General features: G+C 39.6%; 1 protein-coding gene across 7 annotated transcripts in view; it reads left to right on the top strand.

Moving 5' to 3' along the window:
* Pi3K21B (phosphatidylinositol 3-kinase regulatory subunit alpha) overlaps positions 1-16,637 on the top strand; it is a 121,473-nt gene that overhangs the window by 77,550 nt on the left and 27,286 nt on the right. For 3 of the 7 annotated variants that reach the window (XR_010517793.1, XM_065226073.1, XM_065226072.1), the window contains exons 2-3: positions 6,837-7,836; positions 12,201-12,617. Coding sequence is in view for 6 of the 7 variants with exons in the window: in XM_065226073.1 (XP_065082145.1) it covers positions 7,632-7,836; positions 12,201-12,617 (622 nt within the window). In the remaining variant the exon portion in view is untranslated. The other 4 variants (XM_065226077.1, XM_065226075.1, XM_065226076.1 and 1 more) reach the window with 3 other exon arrangements.

Raw genomic sequence — 16,637 nt, 5'->3', positions numbered from 1 at the left:
GAACGAATCAGGGTTGCCAAGTGCGCGCGCCGCGGTTGGCTTTGAAGTTAATGCAATTAATTTTTATGCCTCCGTAGATTGAAGGACTCAAGCGGCTTTTGAGGTGGTGAATCTATGAATCTAAGTCGGGAACGACTCTCTTCTTGCCGGTGTTTGAAGCATAGGGTGAACCCCTGTAACTCCCGCCTTGTGGAATTTGATTTTTCCAAGAGAGTTTAGTTTTCTGAACATTATTTGCATTTAGACTTGGATGCATAGGATTTTAAACTCCGGAATTGTTTTACAGTTTTGTCAATGCAAAATCTGTAATGAATTATCGCTTATACGGGTGCTCTAAAAAATCGTAAGAAACCTCTCCAAAGTATTTCATGAATTAATTGAGCTAATTAAACCAAAAACTGAAGCTAAAAATAGACGATTACAATCTTCATCTTCTTTGTTTACTACGTCACAATTAGAGCTTAACGCCTATCTCCAATCTATGTTCTGCGATTTACAAATCGGGTGTCAAACTGTTAGATTCTGTTATCAGCTAGACCAATAAGGTTGGAAAAATCTGCAATCTTTAATGAGATATTTCTATTCAAATCTGCTCTTCTTCTGCTTGATTTTGGTTACGCTCTCAAATGAGCTTGTGCCTGATCTCAACTTAGTGTTATTTGAAGCAATTTAACAGTTCAGCTTTCTATGCCAACCAAAGCATGAATTTATATTTTGTATGGTAAGCACAATCATACTCTATAGCCAGGGAATTTGAGAAGGAATTTCCTCGACCAAACAGGGAATCGCACCCGCTGCCTCCGGCTAGGTGTTGTCGTGCCTTAAATTACTGTTCTCCTGCCCTAGTTATTTTTAATGCATCTTGAAAAAAACATTATACAATCAACTATGCACAACTCGATGTCTAATAACTCGATATCGAGTTATAGAACCAGAGTGAAATATAATTTCATGACTATTGTGATGGTGATTTTCTATAGGCCTCTAAAACCTAGTTGGAGATGCTTAACGTCAAATGTCAGTCTTATGCCACGGATACACTTCTGTGACAAACTATGAACGTGACCATTATTTGTATAATAAATTATGAGCACATCCGTGACCAGTGTTGGAAAAGTTCGCGATATTTCAAGAAGTTCACCAAGGGAAAAGTTCGCGAGTCATAGTGAGTTTTCGCGAACTTTTCCATCACTGTCCGTGACCATAGTTTTTGTTTACTTGTTGTATAGTGCTCATAATTATTATACAAATAATGCTCATGCTCATTATTCGTCATCCAAGTGTATCCGCGGCATTAAAGTGATCATTTTATACTATAGATGCGGAAATGAAATTATAGAGTTGTAGTTCCGTTAGAGTACTTACTTACTTACTTAAGGGTCCTGTGCACCACCAGCGGTGCAAAGGGCCAACGTGAAAGACTTACATCCTGGGCGGCTGCTCGCTTTTGCCTTGACCTGGGCCCAGGTCAGATTCCTATCGACTTGCTTAGTTTCCTTATTGAGGCTCCGCTGCCATGAGCCCCTGGGTCTGCCTCTGCTGCGATGTCCTGCCGGATTCCAATCCAGCGCTTGCTTGCAGATTTCGTTTCCGCCCCGTCGAAGTGTTTGGCCGACCCACCTCCACTTTCGCTCTCGAATGTTTGTTGCTATCGGCTTCTGATGACATCGACGATGGAGCTCGGCATTCGAGATCCAGTTGTGAGGCCACCAGGCACGAATTATATACCGCAGGCATCGGTTGATGAAGACCTGCAGCTTTGAGTGTTCTCCGCTGATACACACCACGTCTCGCTGGCGTATAACAACACAGATTTCACGTTCGAGTTGAAAATTCGGATTTTGGTGCGTTGACTTATGTGGTTGGATCTCCATACGTTTCGTAAACTCACAAAGGCAGCCCTAGCCTTCTTGATTCGTGCACCTATGTCGCTCTTGGTCCCGCCGTCCGACGCTATTTGGCTGCCAAGATATTGGAAACTTTCGACCTTCTCCACTGCTTGCCCCACTACCGTAAAGTTGGAAGGGTTGCCCGTGTTGATATCCAACGATTTGGCCTTGTTGACGTTGATGGTGAGACCCGCCGCAGAGGAGCGTTTGGTTAGGTCATTGAGCTTACTCTGCATATCAGAGCGCCGTTGTGCTAGTAGAGCAACATCATCAGCCAAATCGAAGTCGTTGAGATGCTCCATGGTGATAGGCTGCCAAAGCAGCCCGCGGTTCGGTACACGGTCAATTGCACCTACCATGATCTCGTCGATTACGATGAGAAACAGTAGCGGTGATAGTATACATCCTTGTCTCACACCAGTGACTACCCGGATAGTGTCGGACAAGGCTCCGTTATGCAGAACTCTGCACGTGAAAGCCTCATACTGCGCTTCGATGAGGTTGACGATTTTATCCGGGACTCCCTTGCGTCTCAGGGTGCCCCACAGATTCTTGTGATTGAGACGGTCGAAAGCTTTTTCGTAGTCAATGAATACCAAATAAAGGGACTCTTGGAATTCATTGGCCTGCTCCAGGATGATGCGGAGCGTGACAATATGGTCCACACAAGATCTTCCGGCACGGAATCCTGCCTGCTGCCGTCGGAGAGTCGCGTTGATCTTCTCCTGTATCCGATTCAGGACAACTTTGCACAGAACTTTGAGAACAGTACACAGTAACATGATGCCTCGCCAATTGTCGCACACATTCAGATCCCCCTTCTTTGGGGCCTTCACTAAGATGCCCTGCATCCAGTCGGCCGGAAAAGTCGCGGTGTCCCAGATATTACAGAATAGTTGATGCAACATTTGTGCGGATAGTATGGGGTCAGCTTTGAGCATCTCAGCTGATATGCGATCGACCCCTGGAGCCTTGTTGGATTTCATGCTTCGGATAGCTGCTTCAATCTCCTGCAGTGATGGGGCCTCGGAATTGACGCGAGTGATGCGCCGCACCCTAGGCGGATCATGCCGAGATGTTGATGGCTGGTTGGCCGTCGAAACTTGAAGAAATTGTTCGAAGTGCTCAAACCAGCGTTTCAGCTGGTCAGTGGGGTCGGTAAGCAATTGTCCAGTCGTGTCCTTCACTGGCATCCTCGGGTTCATCCTTGCTCCACTCAGGCGTCGTGAGATATCGTAGAGGAGGCGTATATCGCCAGTATTTGCGGCTTTCTCCCCTTCGTCGGCCAGGGAGTTCACCCACGCTCGCTTGTCGCGTCTGCAAGAGCGCTTGACTTCCTTCTCTAGAGCCGAGTACCGTTGACGGGCTTCGTTCTTGGCTCCTCTGGTTCTCGCCCGCTCTATCGCGGCTTTTGCTTCTCTACGCTCCTCAATCTTCCGCCAGGTTTCATCTGTGATCCACTCTTTCCTCTGGATGCGCAGCTCACCCAAGTTGTTCTCGCTTGTTTCTATAAAGGCATTCTTGATGGCCGTCCATTGTTCTTCTACGCTGCCACCTTCTGGAACGTCCGCAGCTCGAGTCTCAAGTTCTTCAACAAAAGACCTTTTTACCGCTGCATCTTCAAGTCGGTGTGTTAGAGTACGGCAGTGAGAAAATTGTATATAAAGAGTAGAAAGCGAGCAAAGATCAATTTTGAGGAAGGCACCAATTTGATCATCTCCTTTATCAAACTCTCCTGTTGGGGATGGATGGTGAGGGGTATCTACCCCCGCCACCACTGGCAAAAGATATGATCGCCGATTTGCTCACGTACCTTCGATGTGCGGAAACAGTTCTATCGATTGTTTCACACACAAGTCGTCATGTGACGTAAGCGTTTAAAGGCCAAAGAATCTAGTTGGTTGGTTGTCTTTATTAAGGAGATTTTCAGCCAGAAAAAAATAATCTAGTGGAGTATGTATCGGATCGTTTAAAGGTGAATGGTGCCTCAAACGGTACAAACATGCTCGCCTGTATCTTGCTCGTAAGACATCTTCGGAAGATAATCTAACCGTAATGGTGGTCCGATCCAAAGATAGCACATTTCGAGCTATCAGATGAACCAGAATTTTCTTGGCAGATGCAATGGTACTACGTAGATAAGGCAACGCTGGTCTCTTTTCCGGGGTGATGACAGCTATGTTTCAAAATCCGAATCCGACGATACCGTTGAAGAAAGCGAAGATGATAATTGAAATGAGGACTATTATTCAAAGCTATTATCAATTCTCCGTAAATGTTTAGAGAAAAAGGGGCCAAATGGGCTATTTACTTATCGTGGCTTACACTATCCGATACATGCTCCTATCGATTAATTTGGCACTGTGAAAGTCTTATAAGTTATAAGCCATTTTAACGTTATTAATAGGAAATAAGTCAACCCACTCAAATGCTCTTCACAAGGGATTCCATTTAGAGGTTCGGCAAAATTAAAAGATATTAGATTCTGGTACGAGCTAAATTACAAGCACCCGGGACTAAACAAAATTCTTAGAACTTGAACCTATTTCCAAGCGGCTTAAATTGGAAGCTTTCGGGATTAGTTACAAATTTATATGGTTTTAACAGATTTCAAAATGCTGGGCTTTAAACAAAAAACATGCATGATTCTAGACTCAGTTAGGTTCTCAAACCTCCTTTGGCTCAGTCGGTAAAGGCGCAGCTGCAAAGACCATGCTGGAAGTGGCTGGATTCGATTCCCAGTCCGGTCTGGGAATTTTTCGAGTTGGAAAATTTCTTGACTTCTCAATTGATTTTACTAATTGACTAATGCAAATCCTGGACCTTAGTTTAAGTAAGAGATTTCACCATTTATAAATCACGTGCTAAATTTGATGCTTTGAAAAATTCAAGATTGTGTGATTTGAAAAAAGCAAAGGATTTCCAAGAACTAGATTGAGCTTACATTTCCAGCCTCCGCAATCTACTTTCAAACTTATTGGGCTTAAATCAATTTTAAAAACTTATTCAGAATTAAAAGAATTTTAGATTTTTGGCTATTCCCAAGTCCAGTATACTTCGATAAAAATCAAGATTCTGTGACTAGAACACTTTTATGAATCTAAAACCTAATTGCTAAATTTCCACGCTTCCACGACATGACTTGGAAACAATTTCAAGAGCCACATGTGAAAAGGGCATACAAGCTTTTTGTAAACAAAACTTTGTATGCCCTTTTCTCGCCAACCGTGCGTCGCCCACGCAAACCATCAACATCATCAGGAAGGGGAAGTTTTTTTCTTCAAATTTTGAATATTCAGTAACTTGGGTAACATTTCAAGGTCCTGAGACTTTCCAAGTGTTCGGGAATTGATCATTTAAAAAAATCCGAGACCTGGAACTGAGCCAAAGTGTTGCACAATACTGTTCTTGAACCCAGTCAAATTTGAAAGTAATTGAGAGAAATTTGTTTTAAAAGAAATTCATGTGCTTCCGCAACTTTGAAAAAATAACAAGGTTTTGTGCCATAAAACCAAATCTATAAACTGGTGCTTAGAAAAATGTCAACCCTCTGAGACGTATCGGAGTTTTACTACTTTTTGAAACTGGAGGAATTTGGAAAAAAAACTTTAGATTTTGCATTCGAAAATTTCTGGGAAATAGATAAAAGTAGGGTTAACTACCCCATTTCTGGCCTATTAAGCACAACCCGTATTAAGTCTTTCCTAATCTAGCGCAGTTTAACACCAAATGGAATGTTATTATTACTGATGGCTTCCAAATTTATTTACCTTTCCGTATGTACCGTCAGATTTGATAAAGAGAAATCGATCGTTGAGATATTGTCAAAAGTCTAGCATTGCTTCTTGACGCCAAACTCGGCCTACGGATTCTAAACTCGGCCTAATGCATTGAAACGCCAATGAATTTACTTCGGCAGGTCGGATGAAGATGAAAATTGATTCGGTCGGAGCGCTTCTTTTGTTTTTGGGAATAATGGGTGCAAACTTTCATATCACGCGTTCTCATTGACTTCGTTCCGTAGCTTATTTATTAAAGAATCGTACCCAACGCATAATTGATTTGTTAACTCTGAAATCATGGATTTATTTGAAGTTTTCTGCTCGATAGGCCCAAAATGGGCGATTAGGCCAAAGTAGTTCTCTACCCTATAACATAATATTCTGTCGTCCCTCTTCTTGCATTCGATCGAAACGGATTTCGCACATTTTGTGCATGAATAATTCGTTTCATTCGAAAGGGGGAATAAGGACGTGTCCCTGATAACATTTGGCCATCTGCGCGAGAAAATTCAAAATAACCAAAAAATAAACTTTTTATTTATCTACATCAAATGGGTTTCCATATTTGGCATCACTGCTACTGCCCATCAGATCGTCATGTTCTGACTCAAACCAGCTTGGACCCATAATAAGGTCCTTGTAACACATTCCATCATCCTATCCCATATCAATGTGATTCTGGTAATTTTGTCGCCGTCTACCTTCGAATGAGTTTTGTAAGTAGATAGCCTGAATGATGATCATCATCGGTGTGTGTGTGTGTGTGTTTTTTTTTTTAGATCCAGCTACTGCTTCCTATACATGTGAAGAGTGGGGAACCTTGAACAAAATTCAGCAAGTTTGATTTCTTATCAGGACTCTCCCCATTGCTTTGCGACTCGTTCGGTCCTGATCTAATTCGTTTGGAAGTGGCGTGCAGTCGTAAATCTTCTAAGTACGAATAAAAGTATGCTGATTTACGGTAACGATCGTAGATAATGGTAATCAACTTGTGCAGTTTTCAATCTAATCTAGTATTTCTGAATCGTTTTTTTTAATGCCCTTCACTTGTTGTAATGAGTATTCAAAGCGACAAACCATTTGATTTATCAAGTTTGACAACCACCCCTACTGTGCTGTGCGTATGTGTACTTATATTTTCTCCTTTCTCTCCCTATGTTTTCAGATACGCATAATTGAAAAATGGATCACACGGAACGAAGGTGTAACCATTCTTCTCATAGATGTGCCTTAGGAATTTCAAGTGAACTGTCAGAACACTGAATAAAGCACACAGCTGGCTATCGCCTCCGTGTCATCATCATCATACATCGTCTTCGAAAGCATCCGAGATATAGGAACTGAGAGTGCGTGACATAGAACACACAAGCCTAAACAGCACACACCCCCTCGAGATAAAAACAGTGGAACGATTTTTTTTACGCTTTCGCACGAATCATGCAAGAAGATTGACGGAAGGAGCAAGCAATTCGCTGCTATAAGGAGAAAGAGAGCATTACCGCATCTAATTGTCGCAGATAATCACACGTCTCACCGAGAGACAAATCGATACAACTACTTAGCTTTGTTCTTAGATTTTTTCCTCTAATTGTGATTACGATAGCCGCCGATAGGGGGCTTGCACACATCGGTTCATTAAGAAATATAGAGTTTAGAAATTCAAACATTTCATTGGATAAACGAGTGAAGCGCATCTTTGCTCTAGCAGCGCCGCCCACCCCCCATATGTTGGGGACAGCTAAGCCGAACGAACGGCTGATAAGTTGGACTAAGCCATCATCATCATCACCACCACCATCATCGGTGCGAACGCAGTACTACTGCGGTGGTGCCGCGAGTGTGTTTGTAGCAACAGCAACAGAGCAAGTGGAAGTAGTGGTAGCGCGAAAACACTACCGACAACCGACGACGACGACGGCGGTAGTGTTGGTGCTGGTTCCATTGGACCTGCCATACAATAATGGACAGCAGCGAGGACAGCATTGTGATCTACCGAGCGACCGTCAGCTACACTTCCGCCAATGCCGAAGAACTTAGCTACCAGAAAGAGGACATCCTTGAGGTGTACGTCCCGAAAACGGCTACCGGTACAACGTTGGCTAGCAGCACTGGCGGCTGGTACAAAGCGAGCAACACACGCACCAAGAAGAATGGTTATGTGCAATGTGAGTACCCCTACTAATGTTTAGATAAAGATGCAAGCCTAGTTGTTGGCCTATGGCGATTTGGGGGTAAGACTAGGCCAACAATTGAAATAGGCGGAACAATCAATCGTAAACAATGGCTTTAAACGCAAATTTCTCAAGAATCTAACACCAGCATCTGATAAAGCAAATTTCCTTTATCGAATGACCTTGTTAGTTTGCGTGGGTGTGTTTTTATTTGAGATAAATTTGCGTTTAAAGCCATTGTTTACGTTTGGTTGTTCCGCTTGTTTTAATTGTTGGTCTAGAATAGGATGAATCCCGAGTACACAGATTCCTCGAAGAGCGCGGTAGGTGGTCCCGTGATGAGATGATTTTTTTTGTATGCGATTTGTGTCGACCATAAACTAGTCACCTACCAAAAATGAGCTCAATTGGTTGACTGACAGCCGAGTAAAAGCGGTGGGTGGATAGGGTGGTGCCACTGCGCTCTTCGGGAGATTCCTATTTGTTGGTTTATTGGAAAATTATTTCGGCATTATTGAATAGCAATGGCTCAGATTTAATAGTGATTATTTTGACGATCCTAATGATTGAAATTTGCTTGAACGTTTTTAGGACAGAGGTATTATTTTTAGGACAGGAACTTCATAGAAAAGTAGAAGTAGGTGATGGAATTTCCTGAAATGTTTGGACTTCTATGATGCGTGTGAGATGGCAACTACCTGGAACCTGGAAAACCTGGTATTATCAGGGAATTTGAAAAGATCTGCAAAATCCTGGAATTATCAGGGAATTTTTGTTAAATAGGTTCATTGGAGTTGTTGAATCGTTTAACTTTGTTTTAGTTTATCAATTAACTTTGTTTTTATGGTGCTAAGTTTTGAAAGTCCACAAACTTGTATTTTTCTTTAAATCATAAATCTTTAAAAAAATCCCAGAATTTTCAAAACTTTTCTATGTTTGAGTTCTTAATGTTTTTTTAAGTCCCAGAATCATGAAAATTCAGTTATATTGAAGGCATTGAAACTTTTTCGTAGCCGTAGATTTTTTCTGTGGCAAAGATTTCGTCAATTTGGTAAGTCTCATATGTTATTCAAGACACAGACCTTGAAAATTCTTCCATTCCAAGCTTAGGATTTTGAATTTGTCCCAGAATTAAGGTCATCCCTTGAAGAGTCCACAAATAGCCGTCATGATGGCTGATATGTCCTACACGGAAAAAAAGTTGTTATGTAGTTTCCATTGGGAATGCACATAATATTTTTCCATTAACAAAACCAATGATATCTATTTGAATTTCACATAACATTCATGTGATCACATAAGTTCTATATGATAAATCACTTAAATTTCATTTGACACATAAGGTTCATGTGATTTTGTGGTGCAATTCCCAATTATGATATCACATGAAAGTTTTGTGAAATTCTAATGAATATTTTCCATTGGATAGGGGAAATGACGGCTTCGGCATGACAGACAATTTTCGGCAACACAAATTGAAACACTATTTTCACTGGATTTTCTTACGAAAACACTTCGCTGAATCCATGCAAACGATTCTTTATGCTTTCAGCTTCAATTTGACTATATTTTTACCACTTAGAAAAAGCAATCTAGCAAGGTTTTCTTGAAATGCAACACCCGCACTACAAATTGTAGCTGATTTCGAGTTGCCGGTAATAGAACAGCAGATTTACACGCAGTTCAAATGGAACGGTTGCCGAAGAAAAACTGGTTGCCGACAATACTCGCTCTCACTAGAGAAGATTGGAGCTTTGTAAAAGCGTTTCAAACAGTTTTTGACAATTTTTTCGACTGAAATTGTTAGAGCAGCTGGCAGCAAAAGATTGTAAACAAACCAATATTGCATATGTGTGCGTTCCTTAGAGAAAAAGGCTATAGAAAGATGGTCGCTGCTTAGGTTGCCGAGAATACGTAAATTCCCCTATTTGAATTTCACATAACATTCATGTGATCACATAAGTTCTATATGATAAATCACTTAAATTTAATTTGACACATAAGGTTCATGTGATTTTGTGGTGCAATTCTCAATTATGATATCACATGAAAGTTTTGTGAAATTCTAATGAATATTTTCCATTGGATATGTGATTTATTCTTTGAGTGTAGGATTTCGAGTTTTCTGGAGCACAAATCTTGGACTCTGTTGGGACATCACTCATGAGATTGGAACCTCCCTGTTTGCTGCACTGCAGCAAACGTGGAGTTCCAGCTTCATTGTTGTTTCTTTTGTGGGACTTGATATGTGTGCTCTTGAAATGTCGAGGTGCTATTGGGATCAATCGGAAATAAGGTTTCCACAGCGAATCACCGTAAGTTTTTGTGATTTTTGGATTATGGTTCAGCAGTCTTGAATTTCAGTTCTCTCGGTTGGACGTTTCGGTCCTGGAGCGAGAGCGTCGAAGCGGCTGAATAAAAGCTCGTTTCCATTTCAAGCTTATTGCTTGTCACGTATAAGCTTATTGTTAGATGCACGTCCACAGTTATTAATTGAGAGGTTTCGATGCCTGTACCATTTTTTTTTGCATTAGTGTAATTGGGAAGTCGAGAAATTTTCCAACAAGAAAAATTCCTAGACCGGACCGGGAATCTAACCCAGCCACCTTTAGCATGGTCTTACTTTCTAGCTGCGCATTTACCGACTGAGCTAAGGGAGGCCCCTACTTTATAAGAGTGTTCCAGGATGGGTCAGCTAGACAAATGTCCTAGTGTCCCAGCTAGACAAATGTCCTAATGTCCTTAAGTTTTGGAGGTGTTGTGTCTTCTGTAAACTTTTTCGCTTAAAATATCCTTCTTTTTGTCGATTTTAAATTATAGAAAAACTAACTTCTTTTTTTTTTCGAAAATAAAATAAAACATGTTCTTCAGCAAAGTTATAAGCTGAGATGATTTCAAGCTACTTTGCCGAAGCAATTTTTCGGAATTGAATTAGGGTTTTCCTGATAAATTCAGTTTTTTAGCTCTATCTTTTTTTTCTATGAAAGTCACTTTCAGATGATTTTTTAGAGCTTGTTAAAACCGTTAATTGAATTCAAAATGAAAATTTTGAAAAAAAAAAAACAAAAGTTCTAGTGCCTTTGTCTTAAGTTTGCTCCCTAATGAATCTTTCTCAGTATTTCATAGACATTATTGCTCAACCAGTTAAATTCTGTTTATAGAATCCCTTGGAATTTTCTTCTAAATTAAGAATTTAATTTAAGTTTCCTTCTAAATTTTGCTGGAATTAACCTCATAATACGATTTCGTACGTTTTTTTTATTCTCTTGATGCTCTCTTATGAATCTTCCTCAGTATTCCATAGAAATTATTGCTCGACCCTTTAAATTATGTTCATGATTCTTTCCTAATAATTTTCATCTGAATTATCTTGGAGTTCTCACTAATATTAACCTGTTGTTCTCCTCAACATCATCATTCAATTCTCATTAAAATCATAAAAAGAAGTTCTCCTCACAACACAACACTACGTAAAAGAAGTAATATTTGAGTTCTAAAAAAACCCATATCAAATCCTTCTCAAGAGCAGTTGTTGTCGTCGTCGGTGAGGTCTCCGCCGGGATGGAAACCTTATTACAACAAGTTGAACTGTAACTTGATCGTAATTGTTTAGTGATATAAGGAGCTCGGTGTCCTAGTGGCGACCGATTTTGCTTACTGAGCAGAAGACCGTGTGTTCAATTCTGCATATCGTTTACCGAAACGAAGCCTGCTGCAATCCCTACCCTTTTATCCAACATCGCAGTGATTGTTCGTGGAAGTGCAGAGGTGTTCTCGGCTTTCATTAGAGCGAGTATTACGTCAACGTATTCCTACCCATTCCTTTCTTGATCAGGACTTTGCCGGCGGTGGTATTGCCTAGCTTTAGATCGCCAGTATTTACACATTTAGGATGATTGCTAGTCCCAAGCAACGTCTATTGGTTCTCTGTGTAATTTCAGCTGATCTGGAAATAACGGAGTTGCATCCTCGGGTGGTCAACCATGCTCATGCTCAATATTACGAATGTCCGACCAAGACTAAATACCCGATTTTGTCACATAACCGTAATTCCAAATCTATCTGATTCATCTTCAAGATCGATGTTTAAGGTATACTTTGATGGAATAAGACCACTAAAAAACCACATGGGTTTCGTTGAGCATTAGACAAGATTTTCAAAAAAAAAATTGGGCTGGCATAATCGACCTGTATGCGTTTCTCTGACACTCAGTTTAAAACACGAATCTGAACCTATCCTTTCAGTAGACCCAGATAAACACGAACATTTCTCTGGTCGCTTCGAATATATGGGTGTTCCAATATTTCTTGAGCATCATTCATCATCTAACACGTCTCATTATTCTCATCTATTCCAGTGCAAAGCCTGCAACGCTGCAACGACAGTAGTACCAGTAGTAACAGCAACAGCATGACATCCCCATCCGCTTCTCATTACCTATCGGTGACGGGTCTGGCAGGGGACACTTCCACTAGCAACGGTAGCAGCAACGTAGCCACCAGTAGTGGTAGCAACGGTAACGGTAGCACTACCAATGGCGGCGATCCAAGCGGCACCATCGACGGTGCCCCGACGGTGGCCGCCGTAACGACCGTAGTGTCCACGATGGCCAACCTCACGATTACCAAGTCCTCCAAGGACAATAACACCCTGGTGGTGAACATGACACCGACGGTTGGGCACCATCATCATCCCGGAGGCGGTGGAGGCGACCCGTACGCACTGGAGGATATCTACGTGCCGTGCGTGAACCCTAGCACCGGAGCGGGTTTGGGTAATATAGCATTCCATTTACTAGTTACACGAATTCCACTCTAAAAAAAAAATGCTTGCTTCATGTCGGGTTGCATCACAGACCAGATATAACCGGGGCGAGTAGCACGGTTTACTTTATCAGGAGGAAGGACGGGAAGTAGATGCATTTTTCAATGGTTTGGCTTTTTTGTAAATTTTGGTTTTCGGTTCAGCTTTGGGATAGTAGCACTTTTACTAAAATATGGTTTCGTTTTGCTAATGCAATGCACCTACTTCCGTCCTTTTACCTACAGTGTGTATATTTTACTCAAGAAATGAAAGTTATTTATTTATTAAAACTGCTCGGGAATACCGCCATAGAAGAACTTGTTTCGTCCAAATATTAGAAGGTGCAATGGTCCAATAATTTACTCAACTTTGGCGTTCATCTGATTGGTCGAATCCGAAGATCTACCGCGTCTGGTACAAAATAGCTCCATCTACGGTGAGCTATCTTTTCTTTGTTTGCTACAGAAACGGAAAAGGCACATTAAATCATCACTGTTCTCTTTTTGCATTTTCAGAAATGTTCAAATCTGCCTACATTTGAAGAATATTTGACTTGTGCTGAATCGCAAAGCTCTATGCAGAAACGCGGAGGTGAACTCAAGGAGAATGCGACAGCAAATCCCAAAGGTAAGTAATTTGAAACATAGATATCTTGATGTACATTTGCAAGATAATATTTGGGTTTTACAGCAGATTATTATCAAAATTTGTAAATGCTAAATCAATTTGACAATTTGGGTATCTCGATTCATTTAAAATTTCTTGGAAATCAGACACACTTCTCTTGATTGATCGAAAATCTAGAATGAGTTCCAAATCGATGTGAACCTGGTTTCTAAAATTCGTGAATTGATTAAATGCGTGCAACATTAAAACGTTGAGTGGTTTGGTACGTTGACGTTCAGGACTGAACAATTTTCAGAGCTTTTGTACTTCGGTGTATTTTTTTTTTTTAGAATTCCAAAAGAATTTTAAGGGAATTTAATAGTTAATTCTAATAATCCTGAGAAGAACTTCTGGAGAATTCCAAGTAAATTTTGAGAACTTTTGGAGACTTCTAAGCATAGTTTGAAGAGAGGAGGAAAACAAATTCCAAAGGGGCAAGAGAGCTTAGATATATTTTTATGTTGTTAAATCTAAGAAAATTAAATTTAAAAAAATATGTTGATATATTCAGCCAAGGTGTTCTACCCTTTGTAAAATTCAGAGAGAAATCCAAGAGTATAGTGTTTTCATTTCCCGGCTAGTATTAGCCACCCGGGAATTGCAAATATTTTTTATCTAGTGACCTGATATAATTTTCGATTCGATTTGAATTGGAGCTCCACCGGTCGGCTTTTAAAGCATTCAACATATTTCAATAAATTTTAATATTTTCGTGGGAGCAAATTAAGAATGAGAAAGTCGTTAAACCAAGCAATTCTCGTCAAGTTCCACGATAAGAAGTTTAATATTTTGTTTTCACTCGGAAGGTTTGCACGAACTGCCCCCGGATGTCCCCTGGTTTCTCTCGGAAGATTTTCCCGGCATTTTCTGGAACTATCTTCCAACTTACCTTTGTAGATTATGACCAGCTTCTTCGGAAGTATTGTTATGATTTATCTTGGAAGATTCGTTCGACTTTGCACGTAGGTTTCTTCCAACATCATCATCCAAACCATTTGTGGGGAATAGCTATATCATTTGGATTATCATTCGTTTATGGTTTTTTTTAATTAGAGACGTTCCTTATGACTTGCAGAAATTCCTTTCAACTTGTCCTGCAAGTCTCTGCAAATTTCGTCCTTAAATTTTCTCAGTTTGTCCGGAAAGCGTCTACCGGTTTCGCTTGGTAGTTTTTTTTTTCGAGTTGAAAAATCTAACTTGAGGGCCGGCGTAATTCTGAGAGGTATTCCATGAGAATTGTGAGGAGAATTCTGAAGTGAGCCTATGAGGAATATTCGAAATAAATTCTGCGGATGATTCAAAAGGAATCCCGAACGAATTAAATTTTGAGGAAATTTAAAACCAATTCTGATCAGAATGGACGTATGAATTACCAGGCAAAATGGGTTGCTGAAGTTGCCGAACTAAAGTTGCTTTCAATAGTCACATCAAGGGTTGTTGCTAGCAAATTTCTTCCATAATACCACTGCCGGCCAGTGGGGTTAGATTGACTAGCTACAATTTTAAATCAAATTCTAAAAAGATTTCAAATTCAAATTTTCTGAGTGAATGCTATTAAAACAGTGAAGAAAGTTTCAAGGAATTTCAGAATAGATTCAAAGAAATTCTGAAGAGAATTTCGAGGGAATTCGAACATAATAATTGCAAGAAATTTACCATCGCGTTCCTAAGGAAATTCTAAGAAAAAATAAAGGGATTTTTGAAATTAATTGAAGGAGAATACTGAAGAGCACTTAACAAAAATCCAGAAGGGAATTCTGAGGAGAGTTGTAAGGGAATTCCCAGAAGAATTCCAATAGAACTCTGAGGAGAATCACAACAGGATGTCTACTTATTTTCCTGAATTCCCCAAGTTTTGCAGGACTTTAACGAAAAATTTCAGCCTTTTTTTACATAGTTTGAATAATCATGATTTTAATTAGAACTATTTTATTTTCTGATTTAAAAGCTTTATTTTTAAACATAAATGCTGCAATTTTTAAGCGTATCATTGAACAACAAAAAAACCTACTCATGTATTTGTTTTCCAAGTGTGTCATTTATTTGTGATGGCAACATTTCATGTTACTAATAAACATGTGGAACCAAGGAGGTAGGGAACTAGAAAATCATGTATAAACTATTTAAAACGTAGAAATATCTGGGTTTCAGGAGCATTTTTTTTGCTATGGTTGATTTTTTGCTTTATTGCCAAGTCTAAGATAATTAGAAATTGCAAAATCTTTAAGTTTTAAAAAAATTGTCAAGGTTTAAAATTATAAAAAAAAATAATCATGGCTCCAGAATTAAATCTTAAAAACATTCAAAAGTTTAGCATTTAGAATATATATCTTAGTTTTTAATCTTAAAAGCTACTCATGGTACAGATTGAAGATTGATGATTTTTCTTAATCCATCAGAATCAAGAAAACATTAGCATGATATATCAAATTAATAAAAATAAGATTTATTTCTAAGTTTTATGTCTTGATTTTTCTCCTGTGGAATCGAATTTTTTTTTTATATCATGTTGATACCCTTGGATCCCTACACAGGATTTATTTAGAATTTTCTCAAGAATTTCCTTAGAATCACCCGAGGGGGGCGACACATCTAAATCTCAATTCAAGATGCTCAACAAATCTCATACTAGCAAATCAATCTTAGGAAAATCTTCTTTCATTTCTCGCATCTAATTGCATCGCGCATCCTCTTTTTGCAGGAAATCTTAAGAATCGGCATCAATCTTCTTTCTATCTATTCATCGTGCGCAAATCAATTTTTTTCCTGCAGCGTAGATAGAGTCGCCCCCTCGGAATCACCTCATCATTTCCTCAGAGTGCGTCTTGGAGCTCTCTCTGGTATTCCTTTTCAATTATGTTCCAATTCTCTATAGAAGACTCCTTGACTCACTCTGAAATTATCTTAAAATTCTTAACTGGGGTCCCTCTATTAACTACGAACTACCCAAATTGTCCTTCCATGGAATTACTATAGGAATTCCCTCTAATTTTCTCAGTTGACCCGTAAATTCCTTGAAATGCTCCTCAGAATTCCATACGAACTCTTCTTTGAGTTATCTAAAAATGATAACACTAATAAATTTGAAACTCTCCTAAGCATTCCTTTGAAATTTACCTCAAAACTTCATTGTAAATTTCCATAGGATTCCTTTTGAATATTCATTAGAATTCCTTTGGAATCAATATGAAAATTATCTAAGCATTTGTTTCAGAATTCCCTTTGGTTTCTCCTTATTCTCTTGGCATTCTAATCACAAGTACCATGGAGTCCTCCTAACAAATTTCTTGGAACTCGCAGAACTCTATTGGAATTACTTTATGTT

The sequence above is a fragment of the Ochlerotatus camptorhynchus genome, unplaced genomic scaffold (assembly GCF_037179485.1).
Source record: "Ochlerotatus camptorhynchus isolate MF236.1 unplaced genomic scaffold, CSIRO-AGI_Acam_v1.1 ptg000244l, whole genome shotgun sequence".
NCBI classification, from domain to species: Eukaryota; Metazoa; Arthropoda; class Insecta; order Diptera; family Culicidae; genus Ochlerotatus; species Ochlerotatus camptorhynchus.
The sequence above is the reverse complement of the archived record's forward strand: the minus strand, read 5'-3'. Positions and strand labels throughout refer to the sequence as shown.